General features: G+C 33.7%; 1 protein-coding gene across 4 annotated transcripts in view; it reads right to left on the bottom strand.

Annotated features, from left to right (window-relative positions):
- Positions 1-1,935: 1,935 nt before the first annotated feature.
- Positions 1,936-13,783, bottom strand: part of LOC136039346 (cleavage and polyadenylation specificity factor subunit 6-like) — a 49,703-nt gene continuing 37,855 nt past the window's right edge. For all 4 annotated transcript variants that reach the window (XM_065722996.1, XM_065722998.1, XM_065723000.1 and 1 more), the window contains 4 exons: positions 12,987-13,139; positions 10,435-10,516; positions 6,885-6,989; positions 1,936-2,122 (listed from right to left, as the gene is read on the bottom strand). In XM_065722996.1, the coding sequence (XP_065579068.1) occupies positions 2,041-2,122; positions 6,885-6,989; positions 10,435-10,516; positions 12,987-13,139 (422 nt within the window). In that variant the 3' untranslated portion in view covers positions 1,936-2,040. The remainder of the gene's footprint in view (positions 2,123-6,884; positions 6,990-10,434; positions 10,517-12,986; positions 13,140-13,783) is intronic.

Raw genomic sequence — 13,783 nt, 5'->3', positions numbered from 1 at the left:
AAGAAGTTAAAAATTACTCGTAATTTGTGCTTCCACCCCGCCCTCTTTTCTAATTTAGTGGTTCTATCTTTCCTATTATCCTTAGAAGATGGCAAAGGTTTTCATTAAAATGGTGACAAATTTCATAAGTATTATTATTAAAGCTACTTTTTCTTCTCAAGGCTTGGGTCCAAGTCTCAAGATTTTTAATTCTTTTTCGGTAGGGTGGGGAAAAGGAGCGCAATATTTTAACAGGTCCTGTAAGTTCTTTTTCTACCAACGATTTTTGTACAATATACAGGGTCTGGAAATACGTTAAGGTTAAAAGAAAACTGTTGTATTTTTTCACACTTGTGAGATAATTACAAGAACAAATGTAAAATGAAATGCTAAAACTAAATTTTAACAATATTTACATTTACCAAGTTCTCAAAGGGAGAAATAGCAGGGAAACTTATAGTGTAATCATATTTTGATCTATCTGGTTACTTGGTACTTCAGAAAAGGCTGGGAAGAATTGGGGTTGCGACAAGACGTAGGCTATGGCCAGAACGGTACCTAATGCCTATTTTACAGTAGTCTTGCAAGCTTTTCTACAACACTATTTCACATTAGTTGAGATCCCGAGGGTGGTGATCGACCCAATACCCAAATATCGTTTAGATCATTCTGAAGTAAATTTATTGTAGGGACGCATACAAACTAATTACTGTAATCCTTGATTTAGGTCACACCCGTCACAATTGCCACATACCTGGATCCACGTTTGAAGAAAATATATAGGCCTATTAGCACTGACAATCTTCTCCAAGTTGAGAATGAATTAGAAACAGATATGAACTTGGCCTTGCTGACTGCTCAATCCCTATAAGTAGATAGAAGTACCGTGACAGGCCCTGTGATTCAGCCACAGCAAAATCAAGCGAGTTTGTGGGGTTCACAAGCGAAGTTTTAGTAGTCAATGTCAAACATGCTTTATCAGCAGTTGAATCGTATCACGGCTCTGCAGATTTTTATTAGTCTATATTTCCAAGAAAACTGATCCACGTAAGTCTCCTAATATGGGATCTCAGAAATACCTAAACGATACATTCATGATAGGGTCATCCTCTATATTTCCGGTTTATAGATCTAATTGACCCCAACCCAACCTGAAATTATTAGAATCGTCTCCAGACTGAAATTATTAGAATCCTCTGCAAAGTCAAATTTTGGCCAAGCCGACGGGAATGCATGCTAGTTTGTTGCTCCTGCCTCGCCTATGTAGTGTGTGTAAAACACATAAAATTCACCATTTTGTTTTAGATATAGTGATATAATGTTGAAATGCGAGCAACATCAGGTGTCAGAAGTGGCCATTATTTTAAGAACTATCCGAGTCCTGTCATGTATTTTTTTGGATTAGAGGTTGAGTGTGAAACTTTAATTTGGCTTGCATATTTCCCAAACGAGCTTCAGTTTCAAAAACAACCAACATTTCGAGGTTTCTGAAATTTTTTTTCCTCCCCTTCTCCCTGTCTGAAGTTTGAATCTCTATCTTTAATTGTAACAAGAAAAACAATTTTTACTTGAATTCATTTTAAACGTAAAAAATTAACTTTTATTTTAATTTTTAGTCAACTTTAGCCTTGTAGATTACCCTTAATCCGTATTTATTCCTTGTTGTTAATGCATGTTCATAAAATAAACAATTTTATATATATATATATATATATATATATATATATATATATATATATATATATATATATATATATATATATATATATATATATATATATATATATATATATATATATATATATATATATATGTATATATATATATATATATACACATATAAGATAAAATATTGTTTAGATAAATAGATTCATTTGAAATTAATTTATTTCGGCAAGGGTGGGTGACTAACCAAGGTCGACCTAACACGAAACCTCTGATTAAAAAGAAGAAATATAATTGAGAAACAAATTTATTGAAAATCATAATTACAGCCATTGTAATCGCTATACAAAAAAGAAGATAGGAAAAAGAAATGCATGATACACATCAGAAGCACCATTAATGTCTACGATGTTCACTGTCTTCATCTCGGTCTCTTGTCCTTCCCCGTTCTTTCTCACGGTAGCGTTCTTCCTGATATCTAAAGTACAATTACAAAAAAAGGTTAATTTAAAAAAAGCAACAATTTGGCACGATGCACATTTATTGAGATGATAGTTATATGTGTAGATACCAAAAGGAATAATCTTTATGAAGGCCAGGAGAAAAGAAATTTTACCAAAAAGATTACGATTTCTGGACTAAATTTTCAATTTTCTCAATAATTAGGTGAGCCAGGGGAAGAGGAATTTTATAGGAGTACGATTTCAGGCCCAAATTTAGAATTTTCCCTACTGCCTACTTCTACTACTAACACATAAACATTTCAAAGTTTTTGCTAAGCTTCCCTTCTTATATACCCGGATCAGTTGGTCACAGAATTAAGATAGGCAAAACAAAATAAGGCTAGTAGAAAAGTTTTGACTTCCTAAATCAGATTAGGAATAAACAAAGGTACAAGCAACAAAAAAATTAGAGAAAGATGTGTGTGTGTGTGGGGGGGGGGGGGGAGGAAGACAATTTATCTCTCCTACACCGAAGTGCTCAAATTAAAACGTATATGGTCTGGAATTGTCTACTTTAAAAACATAAACAAAATTAGCAACATTTCTTTTTTACGTAACAATATACAACTAAGAGAATACCAGGACTTTTTTTCCGCAGAGACCTGTCCCTCCTAACTATATACTGTAAAAAAAAGAGAAAAAGAGGTGGCTTAAAGAATACTTATATAATGTGTTCACATTAAAATTATGATAAGAGAACCTTTCAAACACATATGGTTTATGTAAATAGAAACCAAGAGCTCCTAGCCCGCATGGGTTGAACATAACCAATGCGTAAGACATATTTACTTAAACAAGGTAAACTAGTAAGATATAAACCTATACCCATATATATATATATATATAATTTAGGAAAACAGTCTTCCTTTTCTCCTTCTGTCTCTCTCTCTTTTTTTTTTTTTTTTTTTTTTTTTTTTTTTTTCTTTTTTTTTATGTGTTTGTGCTGTTGCATTGGTGATTTCTCTTTTCATAATATATATATATATATATATATATATATATATATATATATATATATATATATATATATATATATATATATATATATATATATATATATATATATATATATATATATATATATATATATATATATATATATATATATATATATATATATATATATATATATATATATATATATATATATATATATATATATATATATATATATATATATATATATATATATATATATATATATATATATATATATATATATATATATATATATATATATATATATATATATATATATATATATATATATATATATATATATATATATATATATATATATATATATATAGTGCAGTATTGATTCAGAGTTCATAGGGAACATACCGGTATTAAACTGGATATTTCACCATCAAACCAGCAGTCTTCTACACCGAACCCTTCTAGAAACTCCTGACTAAAACTGACAAAACTAGAATCTGATCTATATTCTTTCGCTTTCCCAAGTATCTGCTTCATCTGCCTCCGTGGTAGAGACATTCGCCCGCTATTGCAAAATTCAAGGTTGCCGTCGCCAGATGGATAGCGAAACATAACAGAAAAAAATGGGAATTTGATTTGATTCTTGTAAGATTGTTTAACGTTATTTTTCTATAGCATATATAGTATATTGCATTGTTTTGATTTTTTTTTTTTGCACATACATTATGTACATTATACTCGTTTGTCTTATAAGTTTTTTCTTTATTATTCTGGTTTCTTTCGTATATTAAATATAAAAAAAAACAAGTTTTTTTTAACTGAAAGTAAGGAGCGACATTAAAACTTAAAACGAACAGAAATTACTTCGCATATGAAAGGACACTGCTTCTTTACGCTAAAGTTTGACTCTTTCTCTCAACTCTTCTTTTTAAAACAGTAAAATACTTTAGCGTGAAGAACGGGGCGTTGATGAGGAAGCAGCCCCTTTCATATACGAAGTAATTTCTGTTCGTTTTAAGTTTTAATGTCGCTCCTTACTTTCAGTTAAAGAAACTTGTTTTTCTATTTAATTTCTGAACGTTTTTGAATCAATGCATGTTTAGATTTTGGCTCTCCGCAGAGGAATAATTAAAACGAAATTTGCATATTTATTTTTTTTTTGGCTAAAGGGCTTTCTCATAGTTTTGATCGAATGATTTTGAGAAAAAAGAGCGGGGAGGAAGCCTAGTTGCCCTCCGATTTTTTGGTTACTTAAAAAGGCAACTAGAACTTTTAATTTTTTACGAATGTTTTTACTAGAAAAAAGCTATACGTAACTTATAAATTAGCCAACGTAACGAACTTTTGTATTCTCATGCTTTTATTACATATATGAGGGGGTTCACCCCCTCGTTAGTACCTCGCTCTTTACACTAAAGCTTAAATTTTGTCCTAATTCATTAAGAATGACCCCTGAATCACAAAAGCCGTAGAATAAATAGTTGAAATTACTAAAAATACTTTAGCGTAAAGAGCAAGATATTAGGAGGAGGTTAGCCCCTCATACGCGTAATAATTTCTGTTCGTTTTAAGTTTTAATGCTGTTCCTTACTTCCAGCTGAAAAACTTTTTCATATTTATTTTTTCATTTTTTTTTTAAATAATGCTAGAATATCCTGCGCTCCCTTCATGGAAATTTTCTTCCCCCATGACAAATTCCTCGATGGAAAGTTCCCTCAACATATCCCCCTCTTCTCAACCCCTCCCCCAACCAAAAATCCCCCTGAAAACGTCTGTACACTTCCCAATAACTATTACTATATGTAAGCACTGGTCAAAGTTTGTAACTTGTAGCTTCTCCCACGGCGACTGTTGGGGAGTAAGTCGTCCCCAAAGACATAGTTATAAGGTTTTTAGACTATGTTGAATAAAATGGCTATCTAATAATTTTGATCCGTTGACTTTGGGAAAATAATTAGCGTGGGAGGGGGCCTAGGTGCCCTGCAATTTTTTGGTCACTTAAAAAGGGCACTAGAACTTTTCATTTCCGTTAGAAAGAGCCCTCTCGCAACATTCTAGGACCACCGGCTCGACACGATTACCCCTGAAAAAAAAACAAAAAACAAACAACAACCCAAACAAATAAACACGCATCCGTGATCTGCCTTCTTGCAAAAAATACAAAATTCCACATTTTTGAAGATAGGAGCTTGAAACTCCTACAATAGGGTTCTCTGAACGCTGAATCTGATGGTGTGATTTTGGTTAAGATTCTATGACTTTTAGGAGGTGTTTCCCCTGTTTTCTAAAATAAGGCAAATTTTCTCAGGCTCGTAACTTTTGATGGGTAAGACTAAACTGGCTGAAACTTATATATTTAAAATCAGCATTAAAATGTGATTCTTTTGATGTAGCTATTGGTATCAAAATTCCATTTTTTTTTAGTTTTGGTTACTATTGAGCCGGGTCGCTCCTTACTACAGTTCGTTACCACGAAGTGTTTGATTTGTTTGTCTTGCATTTAGCGAAGTGTTTAATTGTTGTCTTTATTGTTTTATTAATTTTTTTTCTTTTACTGCTCCATCTTCTTGCTTTTGTACGATGAAATTTTCAAATAAATAAATAAATATATATTACAATTTTTTTTAAAGCGTACACGTGTTAACAACAAACTGGCTTTTTCACACAAAAACACAGCTTTTTCTTGACAATTATACAAAACTCGTGGAACATGGAAACTCAAGGAAGAAATCTGGTTAGACAAGTCAATAATCTAAATAAGATTGGACGAAGTTCAATCAGCATAGCAACTACTAAGGAGTTAGTTTATAGAGAATAGTTCCTCTCAATTAGAGAAATTACAATTTTTTGTTAATATCTCTGTATTTGTTTATTGTTTAGTGGTGATGCTGATATTTTGAAAAATATTGTCAACTTCAAATCTTACGAGGGTACTTGAGCATGTTGTTTCAAGTTTAATTTTTCTTATTAATGAATAAATTCAATTTGGATCCTAAAATGGTGTTTTTTTTACTTATTCTTCTGTCTCTCAAGCAAATAAACATTCCCCATTTTCAAGCAATTGCGTAATTTCTGCCAAATGCCAGCGTAAATCTTAGAAAATTATAGTCACAAACATGTATTATTGTAGGACACAGACAGTGGATATCTTCCGAATCTCATTGCTTAAAAATGTTATTCGTACATATTCTTGGCAACTTCAAGTAACAAAACTAATGTTTTTCTGAAGTTGTGTAAGAACAGAAGGCACCGAAAGATCTTGAATATTTCAATGCTTAAACAGATTGTAAACCGTCATTCCAGTGAAAGAATTCCTTAAAATGAAGTAACATAAGGTTTATCTGATAAAAATTGGAAATCAGCAGGCTGGAAAAAGTGGCCAATTGTAAATACCAATCAAATCATGATCGAAAAAGAAAAAGTGATATAGCATAACACCTTATTAGAGTATAATTACGCTAGGTAAATGTATCAAAATATAATTCAGAAACGTTATATTACTTTGTTCACTACAATAACTCCAGCAGTTTGCAGATGCGAATCAAAATAGCCATAAATTATATTATTTTAAAATCTTGAGGCTTTGAGGGGTAGAGACCCGGTTGAAAAATACCATCCAGTTTGCATATGCCTGATTAGCAGCATTTTACAGTTCTGTTTTAAAACTAGCTTGTGTCTTAAAATTAAAACAATAACGCCTTAAAACTAAAGACTTTTTTTTTAAAATAACTGAATAGAAATGAAACGGAAGAGTGAAAGATATAAAAAAGGAGAAAAACAACAAAAACAAGCAATTACCTGTATCTGTCTTCACGATCCCTGTCACGAGTGCGATCATAGTCTCTCGATCTTTCTCTTTTCTCTCTCTCATAGCGGTCACGATCCCGATCTGGGGTCCTAGAACTACACACAACACAATTAAACAAAAAAAACTTTTTAGACGGTAAATATAGCGCTAATAGCATAGTAAAGTTGCTCAACTTATGTCAAAACTCAAGAAAAACATTTCTTTTCAATTCACTAGACCAAATTAAAACATTTTTTTTAGGTAAAACTTCTCGAACAACTCAATAAACATAATGCATTTTCCTCCTCTCTGTAACACATATTGTTTTTAACAAAAAAAGGTTCCTATTCCACAAGAAAAGAAACACTTTTTTGCTTCTTAATTAAAAGTTAAATACCAGTTTTAAAAAATGATAAAAATGATGAAATCTCAAAAGAAGACTCAGAGTGGAATATTGCTTTTCCGGAGACATAGAAGTGGAAAGAAGGAAAGTGTATTCTCTAATAATGGCAAAAATACAGTTTTCGACAGGTTGAATACGTAAGAGAAACACTAGGCTTAAAAAGGTGACCCTCGGAAGCATTCAGTTCGACCTTTAGTTATTCAATGTAGTTAAAGTGTACCCAAGATCAAGGAAAAATTATCGCAACATCGCAGATAGAAAATTTTGCTATAAGTATTCAAAAGCCCACTCTCAACCTCGTCATTTATCATTGTTGTCACCAGCTACAGTTCAGCATCGTCTGATCTTTCCAACCTCTCCTATCCAGTGTTGCCATCATACACTCAAAATAACACTCTAAAATAATTTGGGCCGGTTTTCCGCCCCATTTTAATACGTATTATCTTTTTCTATAGTCTAAAACGTGAGACAACACCATCTCCAGAGAAATAAGCCTTTTAGAAAGTTCTGCTCAATATAATGATCCCCTAAGGACAAATACCAAAACTCCGGAGTCGCATGGATGGTATGACTGCTAGGGGTTTGGGTCATGCATAGTAACTCGTCTGTGGGTCTTCATTATCTGTACATTCATAGGCTGCTCCGCCAACTCTGTATATCAGTTGCAAGGATTGGCACTTAAAGGAAAAGGACTCAACGACGCTATTGGAGCATTGGCCCTTACTAATCATCATGACAACTAGGTGCCCACGCTTATAACGGCTACACTATCTTTGTCCTAATTGGTCTAAGCAATAGCTAATGAAATTTGTTAATGGAAAGTGATTGATATTTATTGTTTCCCCCCTAAAGCAAATACTAGTTTGCCAGATATCTTAATTACCGTACATGCCTAGATAATTATCAGGACTCATTCGTCGGTTTTAATCGTTCTTCAAACAAGATCAATACCTAGTTATATTAAATTAAGCTAGCAGTTCTAAAAAGTCATCTGGACTTGTATCGGAGTTCCAGGGGAAGCGCTAAGTGCAGCTATACTGCATATCTCAACAGATAATTGTTAGTGTATCATTGAAGTTTACTGTATATAATAGGTATTAACAGTCAATTAACTACGGTTAAATACCGTTGAAAATTTAAATGCACTAATTGGTAGGCAAAGCTAATAACAGGATTTTCGCTTGAAACATAACAGGTTCGACATTAACATGTCGGCATCGCTGCTTCTACCGTTGCGCAATAGCTACTAGTTTATCGTTTCGAACTACTTTGGAATTTACAACCAAATGAGTAGTATTCACAACCGAATGATTAGAAATTAGCGTCACATTGCTTGATCTGGTAAAATATTTCATCCTTGGTTTCGGTTTGAGTTTACAACTCTTATGTCTTGAAAATAATATTTCAGTCATTTGAATAAGATTTAAACCATATTAGGATTTCACGCTACAAACCAGTATAACTAAATGTTTCTTTCAAAATTTATTGTCATAACTCGGTCCGGTCTACTTACAACGGACGTTTCATCTTAGTTGAAGAAAAATGAGCTTCGGCCCATTTTGGGTGTCATAGTTTGGTACAACGAGAAATTTTCGAATATTTCCACATCTTTTGTTTCTATTACCCAGTGAATATGCTTAGTAAGTTAAAAGCCAATCACGGATAAAACAAATATAGGCCTATTTTGGGCGTCACGAATCAGTACAACCTTATTATTATTATTTTTTTTTAATAGCTTTCGTCTTCAGCGAGGGCCCCTTGTCCCTATCTATTTATCCTGAAAGTTTGAGCGATCAGAGAAACGAAATTTTTGTTCCAGCTCCAGGTTTCACATACAATTGCACCAAACTCCGAAATGTTGTGTCCTCAATGAAATATTATGCCCAATTTCTGCCGTCAAAAATCAATACAACCTATGTATCCAACCATTTTCGTCTCAATCAAGGTCGTCTTGGTGTATCTACACATAACTTTAAAACCTATAGGAAAAATTATCTATTCCCTGTTTTCCCAATCTGCGTAAAACAAACTGGCCCTATTTGGCTCAACTTTTTTTTATTTGCATGAATGTCTCTTTGGCCAAGGGACTTACGGCTGTGAGTTTCAAACTAATAAAGAACAACACAATTTTCATTGTCTAATCCCCCCTCAACACAATTATTGAAAATGTCTAATTCCCTTAGCCCAGACAAACATCCTTGAAAGTTTCAAGCCAATCGGTAAAAGCGTATTTTGGCCCCTTTTCAGGCCCATTTCCAGAGGGAAGGGGGGGGGGACATACCCTGAAACAGAAATACTTATTTGTATATTAGGATCGAAATTGAGCAAGAGACTTGCGGCTTCATAATTCAATCTGTTCAGAAAAAAGAGTTTGTTGTTACTTTTCCAGAACAAGCAATGTTTTTTCTTTTACTTTGTCATACACATTAGAGTCCTCTTGGCCCAAGGACTTGAGATACAAGTTCTGAGCTGATCATGAAAAAGTTTTGTCACTTTTCAGGCCCCATTGTCGGTGAGACCATGCCTACAAACCAGATCATTTATTATTAGGTTCAACTTGGCCTGGGAACCTGAGGCGAAAGTTTCCAACTAGTCAGGAACAAACAGTTTTTCGGCTATTACCAGCCCTCCCCCAATACCACCATTCTCCAAACAAAAGATGAAGTCTCCTTGGCTCAGGCAACGATCCTTGAAAACTTTAAGTCAATTGAGAAAATTTTTTGCCTTCTTCTCTGGGCTCTATTTTAGGAGGAGGGGGGCTGCTACCATACTAAAAATTTTCTTGTCCAGTAGGACCTCCTTTCCAATGGAACTATGATTTAAAGTTTCAAGCCGTTCAGAAAGTTTCTTGGCCCCTTGCAAGTGCGGTTAGCAAGAACAGCCACGGGAGCGAAACTGTCTGCCCTATTATTACTTTCCACCTTGGCAAATGGCTCTTTTTTACCTAAGTAGCACTAGAGCCTGGCTTCTAGTCAATGTCAACAATTGGAGTCTCTTGAACAAATTTTTTACATTTTGTTACTTGGCGAACCTCAAATATTCCAGTCAACACAATTGCCTCCTCTTCTTACGACATTTTTCCCGTTTTCATCATTGCAAACTTTTTAACAAGGAAGCATCCAAATTTTCGACTCATACCAAACTGAAAAAACACTCACCGATATTCTCTGTCTCTACTTCGGGACCTTGTGCGGTCTCTGTGTCTTCTTCTGCGGTCACGATCCCGGGATCTTGAGCGCTCTGCAAAAACAAATCACTTGGCGTATTAAAGGGAAGAAATATTCTTTGCCAAGCTTTGCATAAACAATCCTATATTATCCAAATGCTTGTTTGAAGCTGCTAGGAATCACAGAGGACAGATTTTAAGAAAACACATCTTAATTGCATACAATTTGCTTAATTTAAAAATAAGATTGGAAAATGGTGATCTTTTACTCAAAGTGATTAAGAAAACGAGAAGTTAAAACCATCTTCAATAGGATAAAAAAAAAAAAAAAAAAAAAAAAAAAAAAAAAAAAAAAAAGCTACGAGAAAAATATTCGTAAGCTCAACGGTCAACTCTTAAATATAAATTGTAGTACAAAATAAGCAAAATGTAAAAAAAAGGGAAAATTTAAAAGTAAAACAAACTGTAATAAAATGTGAAGAACAGCATACACAATATCAACTAAAAGAATAAAACAACTGCTTATGATGTGATGGTATTAAATTCGCAGAAAAGTGGCAAAAAGACTGACAACGTTACAATAAATAATCCAGATGAAAATACCCACATGCTGTAAAAGAAATATATATCACAACTTCATAGGATTGACTGCCCTTTTAAAATAACATACGGACACCCCCCTTCCTTGGTTAGGTGCTGCTTATTTTTGTAGTTTTTACTTATGCAGTTTTTATTTTGGTGTAGTTACTTGAACCTGCTGAATAAAAAAGGGAAGAAAAAGACCATTGATACTCAATTCTAGCCACTTCGGGCAATTTATTGAGCAAAACAAAAAGAGCAATCAAAATACCTGCCAATAAGCCAAGTGGAAAAAAATGTGTCATTTTACAATAGCATAACGTAATTGGAGGTCGCCAATGTCTTTAATCTGAAAACTGTCAGCTTCTTCCCCCTAAAGTTGATTTTCCTATTTTTCAGTCAACAGAAGCTCAAAATACACATCGTTTTAATAAAACGCACCTGACGCTCTTGACTTTAAGCGGCTTAAGGAGGCAGCACTATCTCTATTGTTTTTAGGCATTTCTATTCGTTCTAAGTTTGGATTGGTTATTTATTTCCATTTCTGTTCGTCTGTTCCATTTATTCATTCAGAGTACACTATGTTTGTCTTAACTTTGACTTATTATAGGAATTTATTTATGGACTTGCAAGGTTTTAATATCGCTCTTTATTTTGCTTTAAATTTGGTTTTATTGGAAAATATTTTAAAACTAGTTTTTTTGTGCGCTTTTTTAATTACCATAGAATTTTACCATGCGCCAGCTGCAGGAGATATTTGTTAAGTTTTTCTGCTTATGAACTAAAATGTTATTTACAATTCAAACTTCAGAGAAATTTCGAATATTCATTCTAAAATTTCAACCATGGTAGCGACAATTTTCAATAGCCTTTTTACTACAAAATTTAGGATGATTAAGGAAGGGATTTTCGATCATACAGATTGAAAATCTTAGCTTAGTTCTTGGCGTTCTATGGGGCTAAGCCCCTCCTAGCCCCGATATTGTTGGGCACCATTGAACAAACACATATCTCATTCCATCTTATATCATTAATAGAATAGTTAACACTTCCGAACATCACGCAAACTAAATATGATGTAGAAGAAAAACAAAACAAAAAAATGCCAAGCTAAAATAATGAAAACATTTCCATTATCTATATAGTTCAAGACCCATCGCTCAGCCATTCTCAGTGAAAAAGAAGAGAAAGGTGAAATAATAATAAAAAAATGTACCAAAAAGGAAAAGAAATCCATCAATCGCACCAATTACATCAGTCAGTATGCACCTTGAACTTGGCTGGGTTTTTCTCTGTCAGGACCAAACCCATTACAGGACCTATTCCTGGGTCTGGACTTAACTAGCTTTCACACAAAGTTAGTCTACATGTTCATCTAAGCGGCTTTTTTTGCATCGAGCCAGTCTTAAACTTTGACACAGCTCGCTCTAGCACTGATAATAATAATCACTGCTCGATTCCAGTTTAAACAAGGTACAGCATACCCACCTTTTCTACTAAAATGCCTTTGGGATGATTGGACCGTTTGGATAAATTGCGACAATTCCAAGCGAAGAAGTAATCCTAAAATTCTGATGCCATGCCATGGAGATTAAGGGTGTGCCAAGAGGGAGAAAGGCACAGAAGGGGACTGTTTGCTCTTCAACCAAACTCGACCGAAAAAAAAAATGTCGAAACTTTTTTAAGTTTTTCTATCCGGAGTCCATCGAATGAAAAACAGGTTATAAGCAATTAGTCAGACAAAAAAGTTGGTCTTCATTGTCATGCTTCCATTGCGATTTTGCTTAATTTTTTTTCAAATCACTTTTCTATAATTATAGCAGCTAGACAATGTGATCTTAATATTTACATTAGAATTACTGGCTTTAACTGCAAATAAAATTTTTTTTGACAGTGAAACCAGAAATAAACTTAATATTATACACAAAATATAGAATATACTGAACATAAGTTAGAAAGACCTACCTCTTCTTGATCCATAGCTCTTGGCTTCAATTCCACTAAGAGTGTCTTTCAAGGCAGTTATTAATATTTTACATCTATCATCACCAGCAACCTTTGACTGCTTTATCAAGCTAATGGCTGTGGCCAGAGTCTCAATAGCGCTTGCATAATCACCTTAAAATAGGAGGTTGATAGATTCTTTTATATGCACCGGTTGTCATTTTTGAAGTCACATACAAACTTATAATTTTGTATTCCTTCCAAGCTAGATATACGGATTCGTAAGATCATATAATCTCAAAAAAAGGGAACAATGTCTTAATAATTAAGCTAAAATATATTTGGCATAAATAATAAATGAATGTAGATTGAACTTCGAGGAAGAGATGGATATGCTAAGAATTTTTTCTTTATCTCTAAATATCTATAATAATGATCTCCCTCAAATACGAAAACTACTGATCTTTACTAAAGGCAGGAAATCATTATTCCAGGGTGATAGGCCTTCGAGGGGCGGGGAGTAGATTCGAGATTACAGGTGCTATCACAATCAAGAGCCTCCACCTCCTCCCTCCTTGTGCGTGCCGAAATCCTTATGTGCATTGATAAAGAAGCACTTGCTTCTTTTTTTTTCAATCTCGGATCAATACTTCTGTAAAAACAAGTCAAACAGCCACTGTTTTGTTTTATGTCAGGCGTAAATTCTGACATTTTCAACCGAGAGGTAAAAAGGGTGGCCGTCATTTACCCCCCCCCCCCCGCAGAGTATATCGAAAAAAAAATTCAAATGAAGGAGTCTAATAGAAAAAAAATCCACG

Source organism: Artemia franciscana, chromosome 19 (genome assembly GCF_032884065.1).
Source record: "Artemia franciscana chromosome 19, ASM3288406v1, whole genome shotgun sequence".
Classification (NCBI taxonomy): Eukaryota; Metazoa; Arthropoda; class Branchiopoda; order Anostraca; family Artemiidae; genus Artemia; species Artemia franciscana.
Note: the sequence above shows the minus strand (reverse complement) of the source record. Positions and strands in the feature narration are given on the sequence as shown.